Source organism: Symphodus melops (genome assembly GCF_947650265.1).
Source record: "Symphodus melops genome assembly, chromosome: 5".
Classification (NCBI taxonomy): Eukaryota; Metazoa; Chordata; class Actinopteri; order Labriformes; family Labridae; genus Symphodus; species Symphodus melops.
This window is the reverse complement of record NC_136695.1, coordinates 28240142-28257592: the sequence shown is the minus strand read 5'-3', so window position 1 is coordinate 28257592 and position 17451 is coordinate 28240142. Positions and strand designations below refer to the sequence as shown.

General features: G+C 45.8%; 1 protein-coding gene across 1 annotated transcript in view; it reads left to right on the top strand.

The window, feature by feature from the left end:
• Positions 1 to 17451, top strand: part of satb1b (SATB homeobox 1b) — a 52453-nt gene that overhangs the window by 31057 nt on the left and 3945 nt on the right. The window contains exons 9-11 of the mRNA XM_079343994.1: positions 2040 to 2252; positions 5527 to 5598; positions 6086 to 6241. Of these exons, the coding sequence (XP_079200120.1) occupies positions 2040 to 2252; positions 5527 to 5598; positions 6086 to 6241 (441 nt within the window). The remainder of the gene's footprint in view (positions 1 to 2039; positions 2253 to 5526; positions 5599 to 6085; positions 6242 to 17451) is intronic.

Genomic DNA, 17451 nt, shown 5'->3' with positions numbered 1-17451 from the left:
CCAGATCAATCAATCAATCAATCAATCAATCTACCAACCAATCAACCAACCAATCAACCAACCACCCAATCAATCAATCAATCAACCAATCAATCAATCGATCAATCATCCAACCAATCTAATCAGTCTTTATGGATCAAGCAGACAAACATCCGTCGAATATCCGTCTTTTCTCTGCAGTAACATTTTGAAATCTGCGTCTGAGATGATGGAGAGATAAAAAATCTTCTTTTGGACGACGTTCAGTGTTTTTTCAATCATCTCCAGCTGATTAAAGAATTCTGTTTAATTTTGATTTTAATATCATTTTTACCACCCAGTCTGACTCACATTCACCATCACATGAATCTTATTGAGCACAAACACTTTTTTTTTTTCCCAAAGAAGCATTGTGAGTCACAGCTCATCTTTCAGATTAGTTTCATGCAGCAAAACTAAAACGTATAAAACTGAGACAAATGTCAAAATGTCCTTCAACAATCCTCAGAAACATCCGGTTTAAAAAAAGAGGAAAACGTCACAGGAAGTTAGAACACACTTTCATGAGTTATTTTATTCATAAAGCACACACACACACACACACACACACACACACACACACACACATACACACACATACACACACATACACACACACACACACACACACACACACACACACACACACACACACACTACATTGGGTAACGCAGCACCTTCACTGTACTGTAAGACAGCTGGCAGCGCGCCACGCCGGAGACACACCTCGGTCATCGCCTGCGTTCTCTCTCCCTGCCAAAATATGTGCTTTCACTTCATAGTCAGAGTCCTATCACACACACACACACACACACACACAGAGGACTGTGATAAGGGTTAAGACGAGCACTCTGGATTATAATAAAGGGGGTAGAAGGAGGTGACAGCAAACCTCATTATGACTCCATTTGCTTTGAAGTTGCTGTGGAAAAAAAAAAACCCCAGAAACTGATATAGATCTATTTGACTTAGAACATACAACAATTCCCCCCCTCCCCTCCCCTCTGCTGCTCAAATACTAAATGTGTGTGCGTGTTGGAGTGAGGCGGCGGCGTTGTGTGCAGATTGGTGAGCTCCCACACAAACACAGTCTTATCTGTGGCTGATATGAGGAATTAGCTGGATGTGCCGTTGGAGAGTTTGCCTTTGGAGGATTATTTATTAGACGCGTGGTTCTTCGACGAGTCTGCGCTAATAAAGCGAGAGCAGAGAAGAGGGGATGTCGAGTGGTGACACGGAGGGCTTAAATCTTCGCAGCAGGATTTTTTTTTTTTCGTTCTTTTTTTTTTTGTGTGTGTTTTATTTTGAAGAGGAAGCTGATTGGCCGTGAGATAAACAGTAAGGTCTGATGGCATCGAATGATGCACACACTGAAGAATGCAGACGCCGACAGACAGACAGACAGTGAAAACATAAATGCCACTAATCTAGCCTCTGAATACTTGTGTGTATTAAGCACACCGTCCCCTTCGCCATAAAAACCTCCCTGACTCAGATTTCACTTGTTCACACTTGCCTGGAAACGTGACACATATAGTTGTGTGCATTTTAATAGTCGAGCAGTTGACGCCGAGCACATATTTGCAGCTATACTCACATCTGAAGAGCAAAAAAAAAAAAAGGAATAAATCAAAGTAATAGCACGAGCATGTCTTCCCCATCACCTAGTTTTATTACCAAATCACACCAATTGATGGGGAGAGAAGCGAGGAGATGGTTTGCACAGTGTGTGGCCAAGAGCTGATGAAAAGGCCCAATCACACGTCTCAGATAATGGAGTCATCGCCGTCTCGTAATGATGGAATTGAGCGCTATTGAAAGTAAACAGAGGATACACTGATTGCCCACCGTGGAAGATTTCATATTTCAGACGGGTAGCTGCGGCTCTTATCCAAAGCAACATATGGCTCTTAGAAAACGTCCAAGATCTGCAGACTGACGCGCTGCAAAGTGTGACACAGTGTTCTTCCTTGTCTTATTGTCTCTGGTTTCTTCTTCTCTCCTCCCGCTCCCTCCGTCAGGGCTTACTGTCTGAGATTCTACGCAAAGAAGAAGACCCCAAAACGGCGTCCCAGTCTCTGCTGGTCAACCTGCGGGCCATGCAGAACTTCCTGCAGCTGCCGGAGGCCGAGCGTGACCGCATCTACCAGGACGAGAGGGAGCGCAGTCTGACGGCGGCCTCGGCGATGGGCGCCGCTCCTCTCATCAGCACGCCACCCAACCGACCTGTCCAGGTACCGGAGGTTCAGTTCTACGCTTGTCCCGTCATTTTCTAACCAGAGATCTTGATGCCTGACTTGAAGACTGGAGCTTCACAAGCTGCTGTAGAGACAGAAACATATTTTATAAATTGCTTGTAGTGAAACTTAAGAAGTCACGGGTAAGGACAGACGTGTTCTCACACATGCACAGATGTGTGCTACATGTGGCAGAATGTTTCACTCCGACTTGACCCTTCTTCTCTTTCCTGCCGTTCCCCTTGTAAGACCTCGACATTGAGTTGGACTCCAGCCACATGTGGCTTTGAAATAAAGTCCTTTCTGCGTCGTTCTTTTTACGCGATGTCCTCCCTCCTGAGACCCTCCCACTTCTGTCCACCAGGGGCAGCCTACCTGACGTGTTCATGTTGAGGAGTGCACATGTGAAAACAGCTCCTGATGGTGGAGCTGCTGTCGATGTCACGAGTAAATTTGTTCGATTGATTAAACCATGTCTGCACGCTAAGCTAACCTGCTAGCTCCGCCCTGGTAGTGATCGTGACATAGATTCAATCCCTCCAGAGCAGCTCTGACTCAGAGATATCTGTTTCAGAAGTAAGAGCAGATGAGACGAGGCGGCGTCATGGTTTGTTCTCGTGGTCGTGCGGAGGCTGTGCTCCTCGAGGAAGGGACGGCCTGGGGTTGTGTCCGTTCTTGTGGCTGATTTCCTGCATGTCGTCCCCCCCCCTTTCTCTACCTGATTTCTGGATCTTTCCACCGCCCTTTGTACCCCCGAGAAATCTGTCAAATTAAATAAAATGAAAAACCAATAAATAAGAGAGTTTTGGCAATATGAAATATATGGCAGTAATAGTTCAATGAGCAGGCATCAAAAGTTAAAGATTGTCCGAGGCTTCATCTATTCATCATATAGAAAATCGTGTTGATATATTGAGTTGTTGGTGGATGGTTGAGAACAGGTCTGCAGGTGTCAGAGCAGGTTGGACTGTTTTCATGAAGCTGGACTCTTCTGGACAGACTTTGTGGTTTGGTCATGGACTGAAGATTTAAAGAAGAGAAGTCACTCTTCTGTTAATACGCTCTTTTAAAACGTGCACTTTGTTATGTGCAGACTTAATGTAATAAACAACAAGTGTGTTTACATGTGACGACAGCGATCAGGCCCCGCCCGAACACACACACACACACCCGGTTCAGTTTCACTCCTCACATTCCCGTCCGTTGACTCAACCTGTCTGCAAACCTGCAGGAAACACCAGGAGCAAATAAAGGCCCGTTTGTTCAGTCAGCATGCTCAGCAGAAGAAGAGCTTTACGTTCTCCCTGCATGTAAATCAGCTCTACATCACCTCCCCCCCCCCCCCCCCCCCCCTCACACACACACACACACACACACACACACACAGGTGGGAATGCTGCACAAGTGAGGGATCATTTTTTGTGTTAATTTTGACCTTTTACTGTGCATTAGGCAGCATTAACAGTCCTCCACTTTAAAGGAAAAAAAAAAACAAGGCTCCATCAGTGATGACAAGCTCAGTGAAAGATCAAACGTCTTTGAGTCTGTCCCCTCTAAAAATCTCCGCGCACCGCCGCACAACTTTCCTCCCTCACAGCAAATTTAGCCTCTCTCATCTGAAAGGTATGTGGCGACTTCGGACCACTTAAGCCCGTTTGAAGTGCGGTCAGCTGCATCTGGGAGGTGAGAGGTGGCGTACAATGCCTCCTCTGTCCTTGTCCTCCTCGGCGACGATTTGGCTTTTATTTAGGTGAGGGAGAAGGGCCCACCCATCTCCAGTCTGAAGCGTCCTCCTGGGATTACTCAGCAGGACGTCAGAGGCTGTCTTTTCAAACAGAGGACAGAAAGAGTTTCTGCAGGGCCACTTTGCAGGTTGACAGCTCATCTTTACAAAGGGAGGCTGTGTCAATTCACAACAGGGACTCCCGCTTACAAACTTTCACACAAGAGGAAAAAAAAAAAGCAAAACATTTGGCTTGTTAAAACAGAAGCAGCAACTCCCAAGCTTTGAGATTTTTTTTTTTAATAATCACATCACAGGTGTATTACAGATCACAGATGTGCTCACAGGCTGAATGTGCGGACGGCCTTTTTAGCCTATCAGAGACCAGCTTACAGAGCTGCTGAGATTGATAACAGAGCAGGAATATATCTGCAGAGCTGAACAGCAAACACAATGACTCCTCCACTGCGCACAATCTGTAAAGATTTCAAACACGAGCAGGAAGTGAACACCTCCTGTTTGTGTTTTTTATCTGCACATCACTCAGGACGCTGTTGGCACATCAGTAGAATATATAGACGCCTAATACACTTCACCTGTGTGACTCAAACCCATTGACATTTATCATATAGTCCTGTTGCTACACAAGGCACTTCTCTCACGCACAAACACACACATTTGCACACTTGTACACCTGGCCATCTGCCAGCCTCTCCTATGGAGCAATGCGGTGTGAATTGAAGCACATAAATCAGCCGGGGTGGCAATCGAGCCCGAGACAGAGGAGGCCTTTTTTTTTATTGGCCTCGTAAAAACAGATGCAGAGGTATGTTTCTCACACGTGTGTCTGACGAGTCGGCTCGCCTCCTGCTGAAGCCAGTTAGTGCACGTCCCGGCCTTAACAATTAGCCCGACATGGTAACCTACGGGCTGCGACTGACAAGCCCACGTCGAGCTGTCGTAAAAAAAAAAAAAAAAAAAAAAAAGACAGGATGACAGACACAGGAAAGATCCGACATTCCAGTTTCACCGCAGATTTAAGGATTATGAGATTGTTTGTAACACATGAAGGAGCTCATATTCGGCGTCTAGACCAACACTTGAATGTATATTTTTTTTATAAGCACTGGTTGTAGCTGTTGGGGTTATTATGGTTTATTTTATTGCTGCGTACTTGTACTCGTACCCAACCCTCTCCTTTCAAAGGGCGCGTATGCATGATTCATATGCTAATGGTTCTTTGCTTGTGCTTTTATTAGGATACTTGTTACTTTGTCAAAGGATTTTTTGTCAAGATGCAACAAGCCGCTAAATGAAGATGATTTGATTTCACTCGACTTGCATTTATTTTTTAATCACCAGCTTGACACGAGAATAATCACCTTTCATACAACACATCTAAGTGTTTTTGAGCGGTGGTAACGTGAGAGAGAGAGACGGGTGACTGGCTGAGTGTTTAGCATGATTTCTTTTTTTTTTTTCTTTTTTTTTGAAACGACTGTGTGTCTGAACTCGTGCTGTTGTGTCGTGTGTCTCCCGCCTCTGCAGCCTCGGAGGGAAGACTGCAACAGTGTGAGGCCCGAGGACTGGAACCCGCGGATCCCTGTGGGCCTTTCTCCTGTGAGTGTAAACAAGAGCATCGTCACTTCAGCTCCTGCGTGCACACATTTGAACAGACAGCACACACACAGGGGCTTATCGTCCTCTGTTAAGGTTAGTCCAGCGTATTCATGTTGGGAAGCCGGACATTTAAATTTATGCTTCAAGTCCAAGGCCAGTATTTACATTTTTTATCAGCGTGTGAAGAAAACATTTATTTAGAGTTTTTAAAGCATGCCAGTTTACTGTTAATCAGAGGGAAAAGGAGCCTTTGAGTGTGTGTGTGTGTGTGTGTGTGTGTGTGTGTGTGTGTGTGTGTTGTACAGAACACACAGATATTTACAGTCTTGGCTGTATAATCAAATCTCCCCACGGTGACCCAGTCCATGCACACACGCACAATCATTGAAATCAAAGCAGAATACTTTCAGGTTAAACTTAAAAAATACGTGATGATATTTTTGTGCAGGAATGTTTTAATTTCCTTTTTTTTTTTTCTTTAATCAAGGTGAAACCTCAGCCTCTGCCCAGCGAGTGGAACGGCAAAACAGAGAGCTGCATCCTCAACATCAACTCCACCATCTACGACGAGATCCAGCAGGAGATGAAGAGGGCCAAAGTTTCCCAGGCCCTGTTTGCAAAGGTGGCCGCCTCCAAGAGCCAGGTACTCAAACACACACACACACACACACACACACACACACACACACACACACACTCACACACACTACAGGAGACACAAAAAGAGTCCTAATCCTAATTCAATATCCAAAATCTGGTGTGTGAAGTCTCTTTCTTGTCGAAGACAGATTTCACTGTCTTGCACTTCTGCTCGAACAGAAGCAGTTCAATGTAAATGCAGTTCAGCATTTCACAACATCTTATTTCTAAAGTTCCTCCGACAGCACTTGGATGTGCCACGAATCCACAACTGAGACCCTGTCAGTCGTGTTCATGTCAAAGGCTATAGACCGGAATATGGATGATGCATTTTAGGCTAACCAGGAAGTAGCTTCACCATGGGTTTGAACGAGAATTCTCCTATGGGATTTTTTTCATTGGGTTTGGATGACTACAGAAGATAATCTCTGTGTCAAACACACGTTTATGATACGTTTTGTTCAGCTGGATAATCTTTACAAATGAACATCGTTTATATGAAGTTTGAAGAGTTAATGCAGCCGAGAGAAGTAAAAAGCTAATGCTATGCTACAAGCTAACTACACCGCGGTCTGTTGATTTTGACATGACAACCGTTATGCTTCATCGAGCTAATAAGCGGTTTTGACAAGCTAGCGAAACTGTAGCTTAATAAGTTGTTTATTAGCCTAATATTTACAAGAGCACTGAAAAACATGACAAGAGGCTGTAAGGAGGATTAGTGAAAGAGTTTCCAACGTGATGACGTTTAACGTCTCCATGACAACCACTGTAGTCTGATTTAGCCACTTGTTAGCAACTGCCGTTTTAAGTACGCGTAAAAACTTTAAAATTCACAAATGGGGGTCTTAGCTAACGTAGTTTAACTCGTCTAACAAAACATCAACATCTCTTCAGCTTGTGTTAACCACAGACCTTATTTCAGACGTCTAACCACAAACCCATTCAAAATCCCCATTGACTTTTAGAGGTTAGAACCCATGGAGCTAAAATGCTAACTCACTTCCTGGTTTTAGGACTCGTTCCTTTGCCAGTCTATGAAGCAGATTCTTGACCCGTGAAGCATCTGGTGCTTCACAAGAAGGATTTTTAGCACAAGAGAAAACCTCACAAAGTATTCATTCAGGTAAAAAGTCGTCGAGGTAGAAATCCTCTCACCTGGTTACAACATTCGCCTCGGAGCATCGCCGCAATGATTTATCACCATAATGACACATCGTCTTTATTGTGGGTTTGGATTTTAGCAGTCGACACTGTTTCGACACCAAACAAACGTGTTTATATTAGCTCTGCTGGGTAAGACGATGGGGCCCCTGTTATCTTCTCCCAGAGAGCACGGCGCTCACACAATGCACGCCTGTGTGGTGCAAACAGCTCCAGTTGAACTCTTTATTAAAAGTCATCTGAAAAATGGAGCACTAAGGAGTTATTATTAAAGGTTTTCAAGCGTCTGTCGGAGGCAGAGTTGGGAAGATTTCCACAATTGTATTTGATGAAGAAGATGGGGAGCGGGGGGGGGGGGGGGGGGGGAATAGATCACCAAGGGCGGAATAATCTGGAAATATCTGCAAAGGCTTTATTTTTTTCTTGCTGATTAGGATGATTATACCCCCAGATAGCTTTGTTTTACCAAATTGCAGTTTGATGCACAAACCACTGTTTTTGTTAAGGAGTTCAAAGACTCCTTGGAAGGATGGAGAAAGAGTGAGGGGGGGGGAGAGCTCGTCTTTTTTCTCCTCCGATTGAAGGTTTGTCTGGGAACAGGGTTCCACCGTTGCCTTTTTCCACTTTACACCCATCGTTTTCTGCCTTGCCCCCTCTACCTCTCGCGTTTCTCCCCGATTTCTGCCTCTCTTTCACGTTCCATTCATGGCAGGCGGGTGTGAATGTGAATTGAACAGCAGATAAGAAGTGTGCTAATTATGCCTGTGAAAGGGGGCCTGGGAGAGCACTTATCTCTGGCTCCATCTCGTAATGGGCGCTCCCCGGGCAGCTGGTCTCCCCCCTTTGCTACCCAGCCGGCATCACCAAAGCTACCAGCTCCGCCAGGCCGGGCTCGTTCCTCCCCGTCAGGACCCCCGAACCCCTCAAATCAGAGACAGGCCCCCGTGTTTCAGAGAATCAGCTTTAAAAAACGCAGCAGAGCTCGTTGTTTTACCTGCAGGTTTTCACTTTGAGCCAATAATGCTACAGTGTCGAGTTTCTGAGTTTTTATGCCAGAATCAAATCAGTCGACTGGAAAAATAAAGCGTTTTTTTCTTTTGTTCTATTGTGGAAGCAGAGCACAAACGATTAGCGATTCTCAGTCAAATAATCCATCGGTTGATCCACAGGACATTTATTGAAGGCCATTTTGCTCGTTCCTTTTTAAAATAAATCTGTATTCTTTCAGCTTCTTTATTCAAACTCTTTTTGTTCGATATCCTCATTGTTTTGTATTCGTGTTTAAACTCATCTTAAATAATCATAATTTAAGGGGGGGTTACCTGGACCACAGTTTGCCTCACACATCACTGAGACTGTCATGAAGTACATCAGACTTTGTGCAAATAACACAGAAAAAAGAAACAATATATAAAATACAATAGCATGACTTAGTCATTAGATTAAGGCGAGGATGAGCTGGTTTTCTGGCGCCTGGTGTCAGACGTCACTTGTTAAAAACAGACGGTCAAATATATTTGAAGAAAATTAGATTCCAGATTTTTTTTTTCTCAATTCTTCTTTTTCCAAATTGATTCCACAGCCAGAAATGAAAAAAAAAAAAAAACGCTTCCTTCATGTTAGCAGAACACTTTTATTTTGGAAGGGACATTTTCTCTATGGCTCCGTGTCTTCAGTCAGTGTGGCTGTTGTTAATTGTTAAAGAGCTGGCTATAGGTTGAATCAGTCAGCCAGTGAAATGTATATTTAAACGTGGTGTTGTTAGCGACAGCTGAAACCCGGAGAGCTTTGCAGCCTTACAGGAAGAAAATAACCCCAGCACCATGCCAGCAGAGACTGCTGCTGGAGGTAGGGAGAGCCGTGTGAATGAGGAGGGTGATGAGGATGGAGGATGGGCAGGACTGGCAGGATGCCCATATGGGGTCCAGGGAAATAATGGTAGGGGGAGGGTGGAGGAGAGGCCTCATCACCAGAGGCTGGCACGGTGCTGTCAGCTCGGTGGGCTGTTCAACTTCTGCCTCTTTAGCTCTGTTAAGGATTTCCCAGCATGCTCGCACAAGCAGCGGGTCAGGACGCCGCTTGGTATTAATGTGTGCGTCTGATTTATTTGTGTGCTGTGCGTTTGGCTGATTCAAAAAGAGATAAGGTAAAAAAAAGGGGGGGGGGGGGGGATTAGCCACGGAGAAAACAAGAGATGTGGAGTCGACTCAGGTCAAAGACGATGTTTGTCCTCTGGGTGAGGAAGTGGTAAACAGGAGTTCAGTGATTGGTTCATGCTCCACTGAGAGTGTGTATACACTGTATGTAGATGTGTGTTAGCTTCTCTGTGCATCCAACTGGGTTTCCGCACAGGCACATTTGAATGTGTGCGTTTGGGGGGGTTTCCTGGAACGCAGCCATCCTGTCCTCTCTTAGGGCTCGTAACCACAGCAGGCCTCTGCCACCCCTTAACAGGCGCCCCCCAACCCCCCCCCCCAACACACACACACACACACACACACACGCTATGTTGCATTTCAATCACTCTTTTACTGCCATATATTCAGAGTTGTAACTCTACAGCAGTGAATCTTATTTTCTTCCTGATCAATAATGCACGTCTTATTTTTAAGGCCAATTTCTCTGAATACAGATATTATTCACAGTCCACTCCTTCATAATCCAAACTGATCGATCGCTTCCAGACTCGTCCATCTGCGTTTTAGCTTCAGGAAACGTCAGACTCGGAGGAAACATCTGCGCACAACTGGTTCCCATCCAGCGCGGACACTGCCAGGATCAGCTGCATCCACACCGAGCAGCCGCCTTTTCATTTTTAGCCTGCATTAGAGGTGTGAGCGCCGATATGGATAGCCTGGAGTTGATGTCAACATTATTATCTGGCTCAGTCGGGGCTAGAGCGCTCTCTAGCAATCTACTGTGCTTTGTTTTCATTCACGCTAACAGAGGAGGCTTGCTGTGTTGGCGAGCGTGGCGGAGAGGGCGGCTCGTGTTCAGTTGAGCGATGGGAGGTGAGCCGAGCGGTAGGGCGGGAGAGGGTTGGTGGAGGGGGGGGGCATTCCTTTGACACGACTTTTTATGTCCGAACATCCCCGACACTTCCTGAGAGGAACTGCGCAACGGGTGGAATCAGAGTCCCTGCTGTCATAAAACAAGCACCCCGGGAGCCGCGCGCACCGCGGGGCTCAAAGCCCCTCCGACTCCTCAATGACCAGACGAGTACAGAACTCCAGCGCCGCCGCCGAAAAACCGCCCTCTCTCCCCATCTCTCCGTCTCTCGCTCATTCTCCCCTGGAAGAGGCTACGCTAATTAGCCAGGCTCTAATGAGACAGAATGGCACTGATCTGGTCCGCCGCTGCGCCACCGGGGGGGCCGGGCGGGGCGGGGGTGGGGGGGGAGGGGGGGCTGGTGCAGTAGGGGGGAGAGGAGAGAGCGAGAGGGGGGAGGTTGGTGTATGCCATCTGTCACCCTGCACCCGCCTGGCACAGCGGTCCCCGGAGTGGGGGGGGGGGGTTGTTGGTCTGGAGAGGTGGGGGATTGGGTGGAGGTGGGTGGGGACTCAGATAGAAGTAGCAAAGGGAGGGTGACAGAATGACTGGAATAGCTGCTCCCTTCATGTTCGGTAAACGAGTGTTTCCTGTCAGGGGATGAATCCGCCCGGTGGTCCAACATGGCCCGTGGTGCTGTCAATGATTTTTTTATTTTCATTAATTTTTTTTATTTTTTTTATCTCAGATATTTGGCAATTGACCAACTCAAACAGCCCACCACACACACACACACACACACACACACACACAACACACACACACACCACTTGTATCATTCTGCTCCATCCAATGGCTGCTGAACAAGAGGGGCAGATGGCTGACCTTTCGGTGTCTGTTTCTAGATTGTGACTGTTCAGAGGTTTTGCCTGTTACGGAGATGTCACTTGGGGTCAGCGTGTCGGTCGCCATGATTTGCATGAAGAGTTGTTTAATGGTATTAAATGACAGCCAAGACAGGGGAGATACATTAGGATCAATACTAAACGGGCTGTTTGTCGCTGCAGCAGCGTGAACGTTTTCTGCAGGGTTTTTTTTTAATTTTTTTTTACTCACAGCCCTCCACCAATCCTGTTCACTCAAACGAGGCAGATCCGAACAAGTTTATCACAGCCTCTTGGGATCTCAAAGGCCCGTGACTGTTTATTAATTGATTTATTTATTTATCTACAGTGCCTGCTTGGTTATTAGGTTGCCATGGGAAACAGGCAAGGCCAGATCCTCTCTATTATTAAAGACACAATTTCTTGAACTGGAGACCCAGCTGTCTGAATAATTAATTTAGGGAATGAATTATCTTGCAAACGGTAAGTCTTCCCGCCCTCTGAAATGAGCCTTTCTCTTATTGTTTAATGGACAGTGGAATTCCCACCAGCCACTTTTTTTTTTCCTCCCTCCTCTTCCCGTTTCATCGAACCCTCCTCCTCCCCCTCCGAGCAGGAGCCCCGGGGTCTCACTGAGCATGCCCGGAGCACTCTGCGTCTCCCCTGCCATCTCTCTCACTTACGCCTTACACGCCACCTCTCACCCCATCTGTCTCCGATTGCACAACCCACTCCCTCCTCTTTTCCTCTTCCTCCCGCTCTGCAGTCCAAACCAGGAATCCGGCCCGGCTGTCAGGAGTCCAAATTGTGTCTTCGTCATCACCTCTAATGCGTTATTACACGACTAATGCGTCCTACTGTGGAGCAGGTGTGAGATGTGTTAACACAGGTAACTAGCAAAGAGGCTAGGAGTTAATTATCCCTCGTTCAGTGAAAAGTTTGAGTAGTGCTTTACCTCCTAACCTCGTGCCTGACCCTGTTTATCTTTATCTCCTGCTAGCCTGTTAGCTTGTTAGCAGATGCTGCCATTGCCCCAGTGACAGGCAGAGTCTTTTGCTATCTCTCTCCTTGCTACAAATGTTTGCTATGCTAGCCCTCTCCCACTGTCTCCACTCCTCCTGACAGACCACACAGGGCTTGTTCTGAGGCCCATTCCCGCTAATCTGATCAGGCAGGCAAATACGCCGGGAAAAGCGCTTTAATGATCCCTCTAATTACCTCAAGTCAATACCAACTGTATTATTAGACTCGGGGAAAATATTCCATTAGGGTGCCCCCCGTGGGAGTCCCCCCTGTGCGCGCTGATGTCGCGCGCCGCGCGCCCCCTACGCTTGTAATTAATTTTATTTACACACTCAGGAATGCACAAGGTCGCACCTGCAGCCCGGAGCCGCCCGACTCGGCCCGCCTAATCAGATCTGTCATAATTATCATTCTGCATGCTTCTGACACACGCCGGGAAATATTTCAATTTAACTACAGCCACTAGCTCCAGCAGATGCAGTCTCAGAGAGAGAGAGAGAGAGAGAGAGAGAGAGAGAGTGAGTGTGTGCTTACCGGAGTGTGTGTGCTGCTGAGTGAGGGGGAATTGCATGGGGACATATTAGGACTATCCAAGTGCTCATGCTGGTGCTTGTGTGCATTATTTCTCTCTCTCTCTCTCTCCATCTCCTCTCTGCCCTCTTCTCTCGTTCTGTGAGAGGCTGACTCCATCCTCATCACTCCGCCCACATCATGGTCTTTAGTCACTCTTCGTACAATATGCTGCGTGCATGGAACCTGAACCAAGACTTACACAAGTTCCCTCTTTAAGCACACTGACATGTTTACCATGTCTGCGCCTGTGTAAATATTCCATTTATGAGAGTGAGATTAATTTCTAAGTTTAGTAAGACACACCGCTGTAGACCTGAATAAACAACAACTCTATTCCAGATCCCTTTTTGGGGATGCATTTCTTCACTTTCATTACCGTGGAAAGCAAACTTGTAGACCTATTAAGAACAGTTATTTAACTGACACAGACAATTTGCAGGTTCTCTGCTATTTCAATCCCTAATTCAATAAGATCAGTCATGATTTATCAGCCTAATTACGCTTTGATATTAGCAATTAAATCCCAGCTTTGAATTAAATATCAATCAGGCTCTTATAATTGGTGGAATCAGACTCCATGTAGGTACTTTGTGTGTTTGTAATGTTTCCGCCATCGCTGTTTATCTCTAGTTCATCTTCTCCGTGTTTGTTGTCTTCTGTGCATTCATCCTCCATCTGCCTCGGCGGTATTGAACAAAAAAAAAAAAAAAAAAAAAGATTACAAACAAGAGGTAAATTTGTGGTGGGAGAACAGTGTTTGAACATTCAGTGTGCTGTGCAGACAACGCTCGTACCCAAATATCAGCCCACCACCAGGCTAAACTAGATTATGGCGCAATTTCGACAATCCTAATATTTGATACAAAGAGGCGCGTGTATTGTAGCATCATCAGCGACTCCATTTTCACACATTTTGTACACAGTAACAATGTGAAGTGCTTTAGTGCAGGAGGAGGAAGCTATCTCTCTGAAATGTGATACGGAACGATATTTAAAGTGACATTTGATGTTCTCACAAATTAAAATATGATGCCTGTTGATATTTTGATCATCTGTGAGGTCGTACCAAAGCCAGCAGTTCAAATGTTTGTTTGTTTAAAGCCACTAAAAAATTAGAGTGATTTGGGTCTGTGAGCCTTTGAGCTGTTGATTGGACGAGGGAAAAAAACACACACACAATATGAGGATGTCACTTCTGGCTCTTGGGGCCGTTTTCATCACGATTACAGTTGCTTTTGGAAACTCCACATTATGATAAAGTAACTGTGAGACGAAGATCTTGCTGCAGAAAGAAGCGAGCGGGCCGTAAAAATAACACCGTCTCCCCACAGATGTTTAATGTGCTCCATTGTAGATGGACTGGTCATTTGCCGTGGGCTATTTCTTTATGCTCCATCTGTCTCTATTTGGTTGTTTGAAAATTCCCCGCACACTTTATCGGTTTGTGAAGCATGACGTAAACTGTCACACAGAGCTGCTCGGTATTGTTTCTGGGAGCGAGTGCTGACACAGAGAGAGGGCCATTTCCTGCATAGTCATGCCTCGCGTCCACAATGTGTGTCGTGTTAGCTGTCAGTCTGTTATTGTTGTCGATTCGCTTATTGTATCCGGAGAGGTCGCGACCCCTCTTTAGAAAAAGTCGCCTGTTTGGCTAAAGGCTTCTCCGTGTCCTCCAATAGATAGGGATTGTTTGGCGTGTTGGATTCAGACGGGGACATTTCTCTCGGAGAGCTCAGCCACTGACATCCTGACAAAAGAGGAATAGTGACACAATCTGGCAACCGCAATCTGGAAAGCTTCCACTTTGACAAGACATCAGAGTCATTCAGCGGGATTTAATAACGACGAAAAAAAAAAGATTTTTTTTTTTTTTTAAAGGCAAGTTTCAAATGATGATTCAGTTTTTTAATCTTCAAAAGCCTCTTCCTTAAGAGAGCAGCAGCTTCACGACGGGTACATACGAGAACTCGAATTTCATCATCTATTTAGTGTGGTGGTAAATCCAGGCATCCTCGGGGCCTAGCTGTCATTTCAAAGAGAAGTCCGTTTGATCCGTCTGATTGGTAGAAAGCCTCCTCGTGATTGTTCTCGACCACCATGTGAATTGAAATCAGACAGACTGGTTTCCAAAAAAAAAAATTAATAAAAAAGTCCTCTTTGTTCGACACATGGTGAGCTGCTGCATCGACACACCGGAAGAATGAAGTCGTTTATTTTTAGAAACATGTCGATGGACTTTATCTGTCACTAATTCTTCTTCTCTTGAGCACCGTGTGGGAATACTGCATGGCTTTAGACTCTCTGTGGTGTTGGGTCAGAGTTGACCTTTTGACCCTGATATCAACACAGAGGATGGATGTTTGTGAGTTAAGCTGCATTGAGCTGTGGCTCTTATATAACACTTCTCCAGGACTGCATTCACTACATTAAAATAACCCCAGCTCTATTTGACGCTGTGGCTCAGTGGCTGCAGTGAACATTGGCTCAGCTTGTTTGTCAGATGCTGTTTTTAAGTTCAGTGGTGAAAATAAAGACTCTGTTTGTCTGTTGAAAAAAAAAGAAAAAAGAAAACTATTTCAAAACAATAAAAGAAGCAGTTTTTAGATTTCATATCAATTTTCTTTTTAGTGGACATGAAATCTGAAGAACGGGCTTCTAACCAAGCTGCCACCGGCATCAACACTCTGGACGTGTAGCTGTACATTTATGACAGTTTGGGTTTTTTTGTTTTTTTTTAAGTGCTAATTCTTCGTTGTCATTGGCTGTTTGACCCGGTCATGTGGTGCAAAAAGGCCTAAAGTTTGTATCCTTAGTTTAGCATTTTTACTGCGAGCAGAGTTGAGAGTGTTGTATGGTAAAGTAGGTGACTTTATGTGGCGGTCACGTTATGAATGCAACCAAAAAAAAATAATAAAAAATCTCAGCTCGAGCTAAATCAAAGAGCGTTTTGAGATGTAGCTGAGCCGTTTGGAGCTTCTTCTCATTCTCGCTCTGAGTGAATAAAAGAAACACAAACACGATTACTCCGGGTTTGTAATGAATGCACACGTCACTAATCTTCTCCTCTCCTACTGCAACACACATTAGCATGTTAAGATCTAGCTAGCAGTCATTTGTTTGTGTAGGAACCCTTGCCCTCGCGTCGATCATTCCCTTATCAAACAGCCAATGAAAGGATGGAAACGTGATTACTTCTGGTCTGTAATGCATACATAACATTACCGTGCAGCGCTGCAGAGAGCCGGGCTACCATCATCGAATGTGGGGTGAAAATCCGACCATGAAAGATGAAATATTTCCCTCCGCTTTGAGCATGTGAGACGGAGCGAGCAGAAACACCTCCACAGAGGAGCGCCCGCTCGCTCGCCCGCTCGCTCGGATTTACACTCGAAGAAACCCCGTTTTCTTATCGAGCGCTTTATCAGACGAGCTGCGTCTCGTGTTCTCACTGTGGCTGCGTGAACGCTAAGGAAGTAATTAAATCAAGACGCTAATAGAGAAACAAGAAGGGCTCTGTGGTGTGAGAGTTGGCCTCCGAGGATCTGTGTTGTGTTGCTTTATTTTTGGCTTCCTCATTTCAGTGTTTCCAATAAGTTCAAATAAGGCCACTGACCCCATTTCCATGTTCCTCACATTATGCCAAAGATTATTTATACAGCCACCCAGAATTGTTCTATTTGCATATAGAGGCTTAAACCCCCCTCCCAAAACAAGAAAAAAAAACAAAAAAAACAATCTGGCCATGAATAGTGCAGTCAATTATTGCTTATTGTTGCGGGAGGTTCACATATGCCCGAGCATCCGGGGCGCTTTCAACACTCCTCTGTCGTCAGCAGATGGGCGTCCACCACAGCTAATGTTTTCACTAACGCTGCACACGTTGGACTCGCAGCAGCGAACGCGCACGTGCAGCCGCCTGTTCGGCGTGCTCGGGGGAGGGGGGGGGGGGGAGGAGGCGCACCACGTTATCGGCTGCATTTATCTGCAGAGCGTTGTCTGCCAGTGCTGGGCCTCCGCCAGGTTCAAGGAGGAGGGGAGAGACAATAAGGCATTGTCTTCCTTCACTTTTTCGCTCCCTCCCTTGTTCAGGCACAGAGGAGGGTTGTCTGGCTGCCTCCGAAACAGACAGATACAACAATGGCCACAATCATTTCTCCATCTCAGGTTTTTTTTCCTCTCTCCCTCTCTCTCATCGTTTTTCGATGTGTCATCTTGGCCTTTTTGTGTCCAAATGGTCTAAATCCAAATTGTTCTTAATGCACCTCGTTTATTCTGCTCCTGCGGTTGAACGCGAGGCCTCATTTTTGCCCGGGCGGTAATCCGAGATAGAGCGGAGGGGGGGGGGGGAAAAGAACTGGAATGGCAAATTGATGGACATCTGTCGGCTTATTTTATTAATTTATTTTTGCAGTGGCCGAGGTCAGCCTGATGGGGCAGATAACAAGCAATGAGATTAGAGGGAAGGTGTTGGCCGGGCCGTGTGACCGCCCGCTCTGTTTGTGAGTCTGTCTCGAAGCTGAGCCAGTTGTTGATTCATGCTCCTCTGATTTTTTTTTTTTTTTGTACAGTGCTGCTTCGGTGG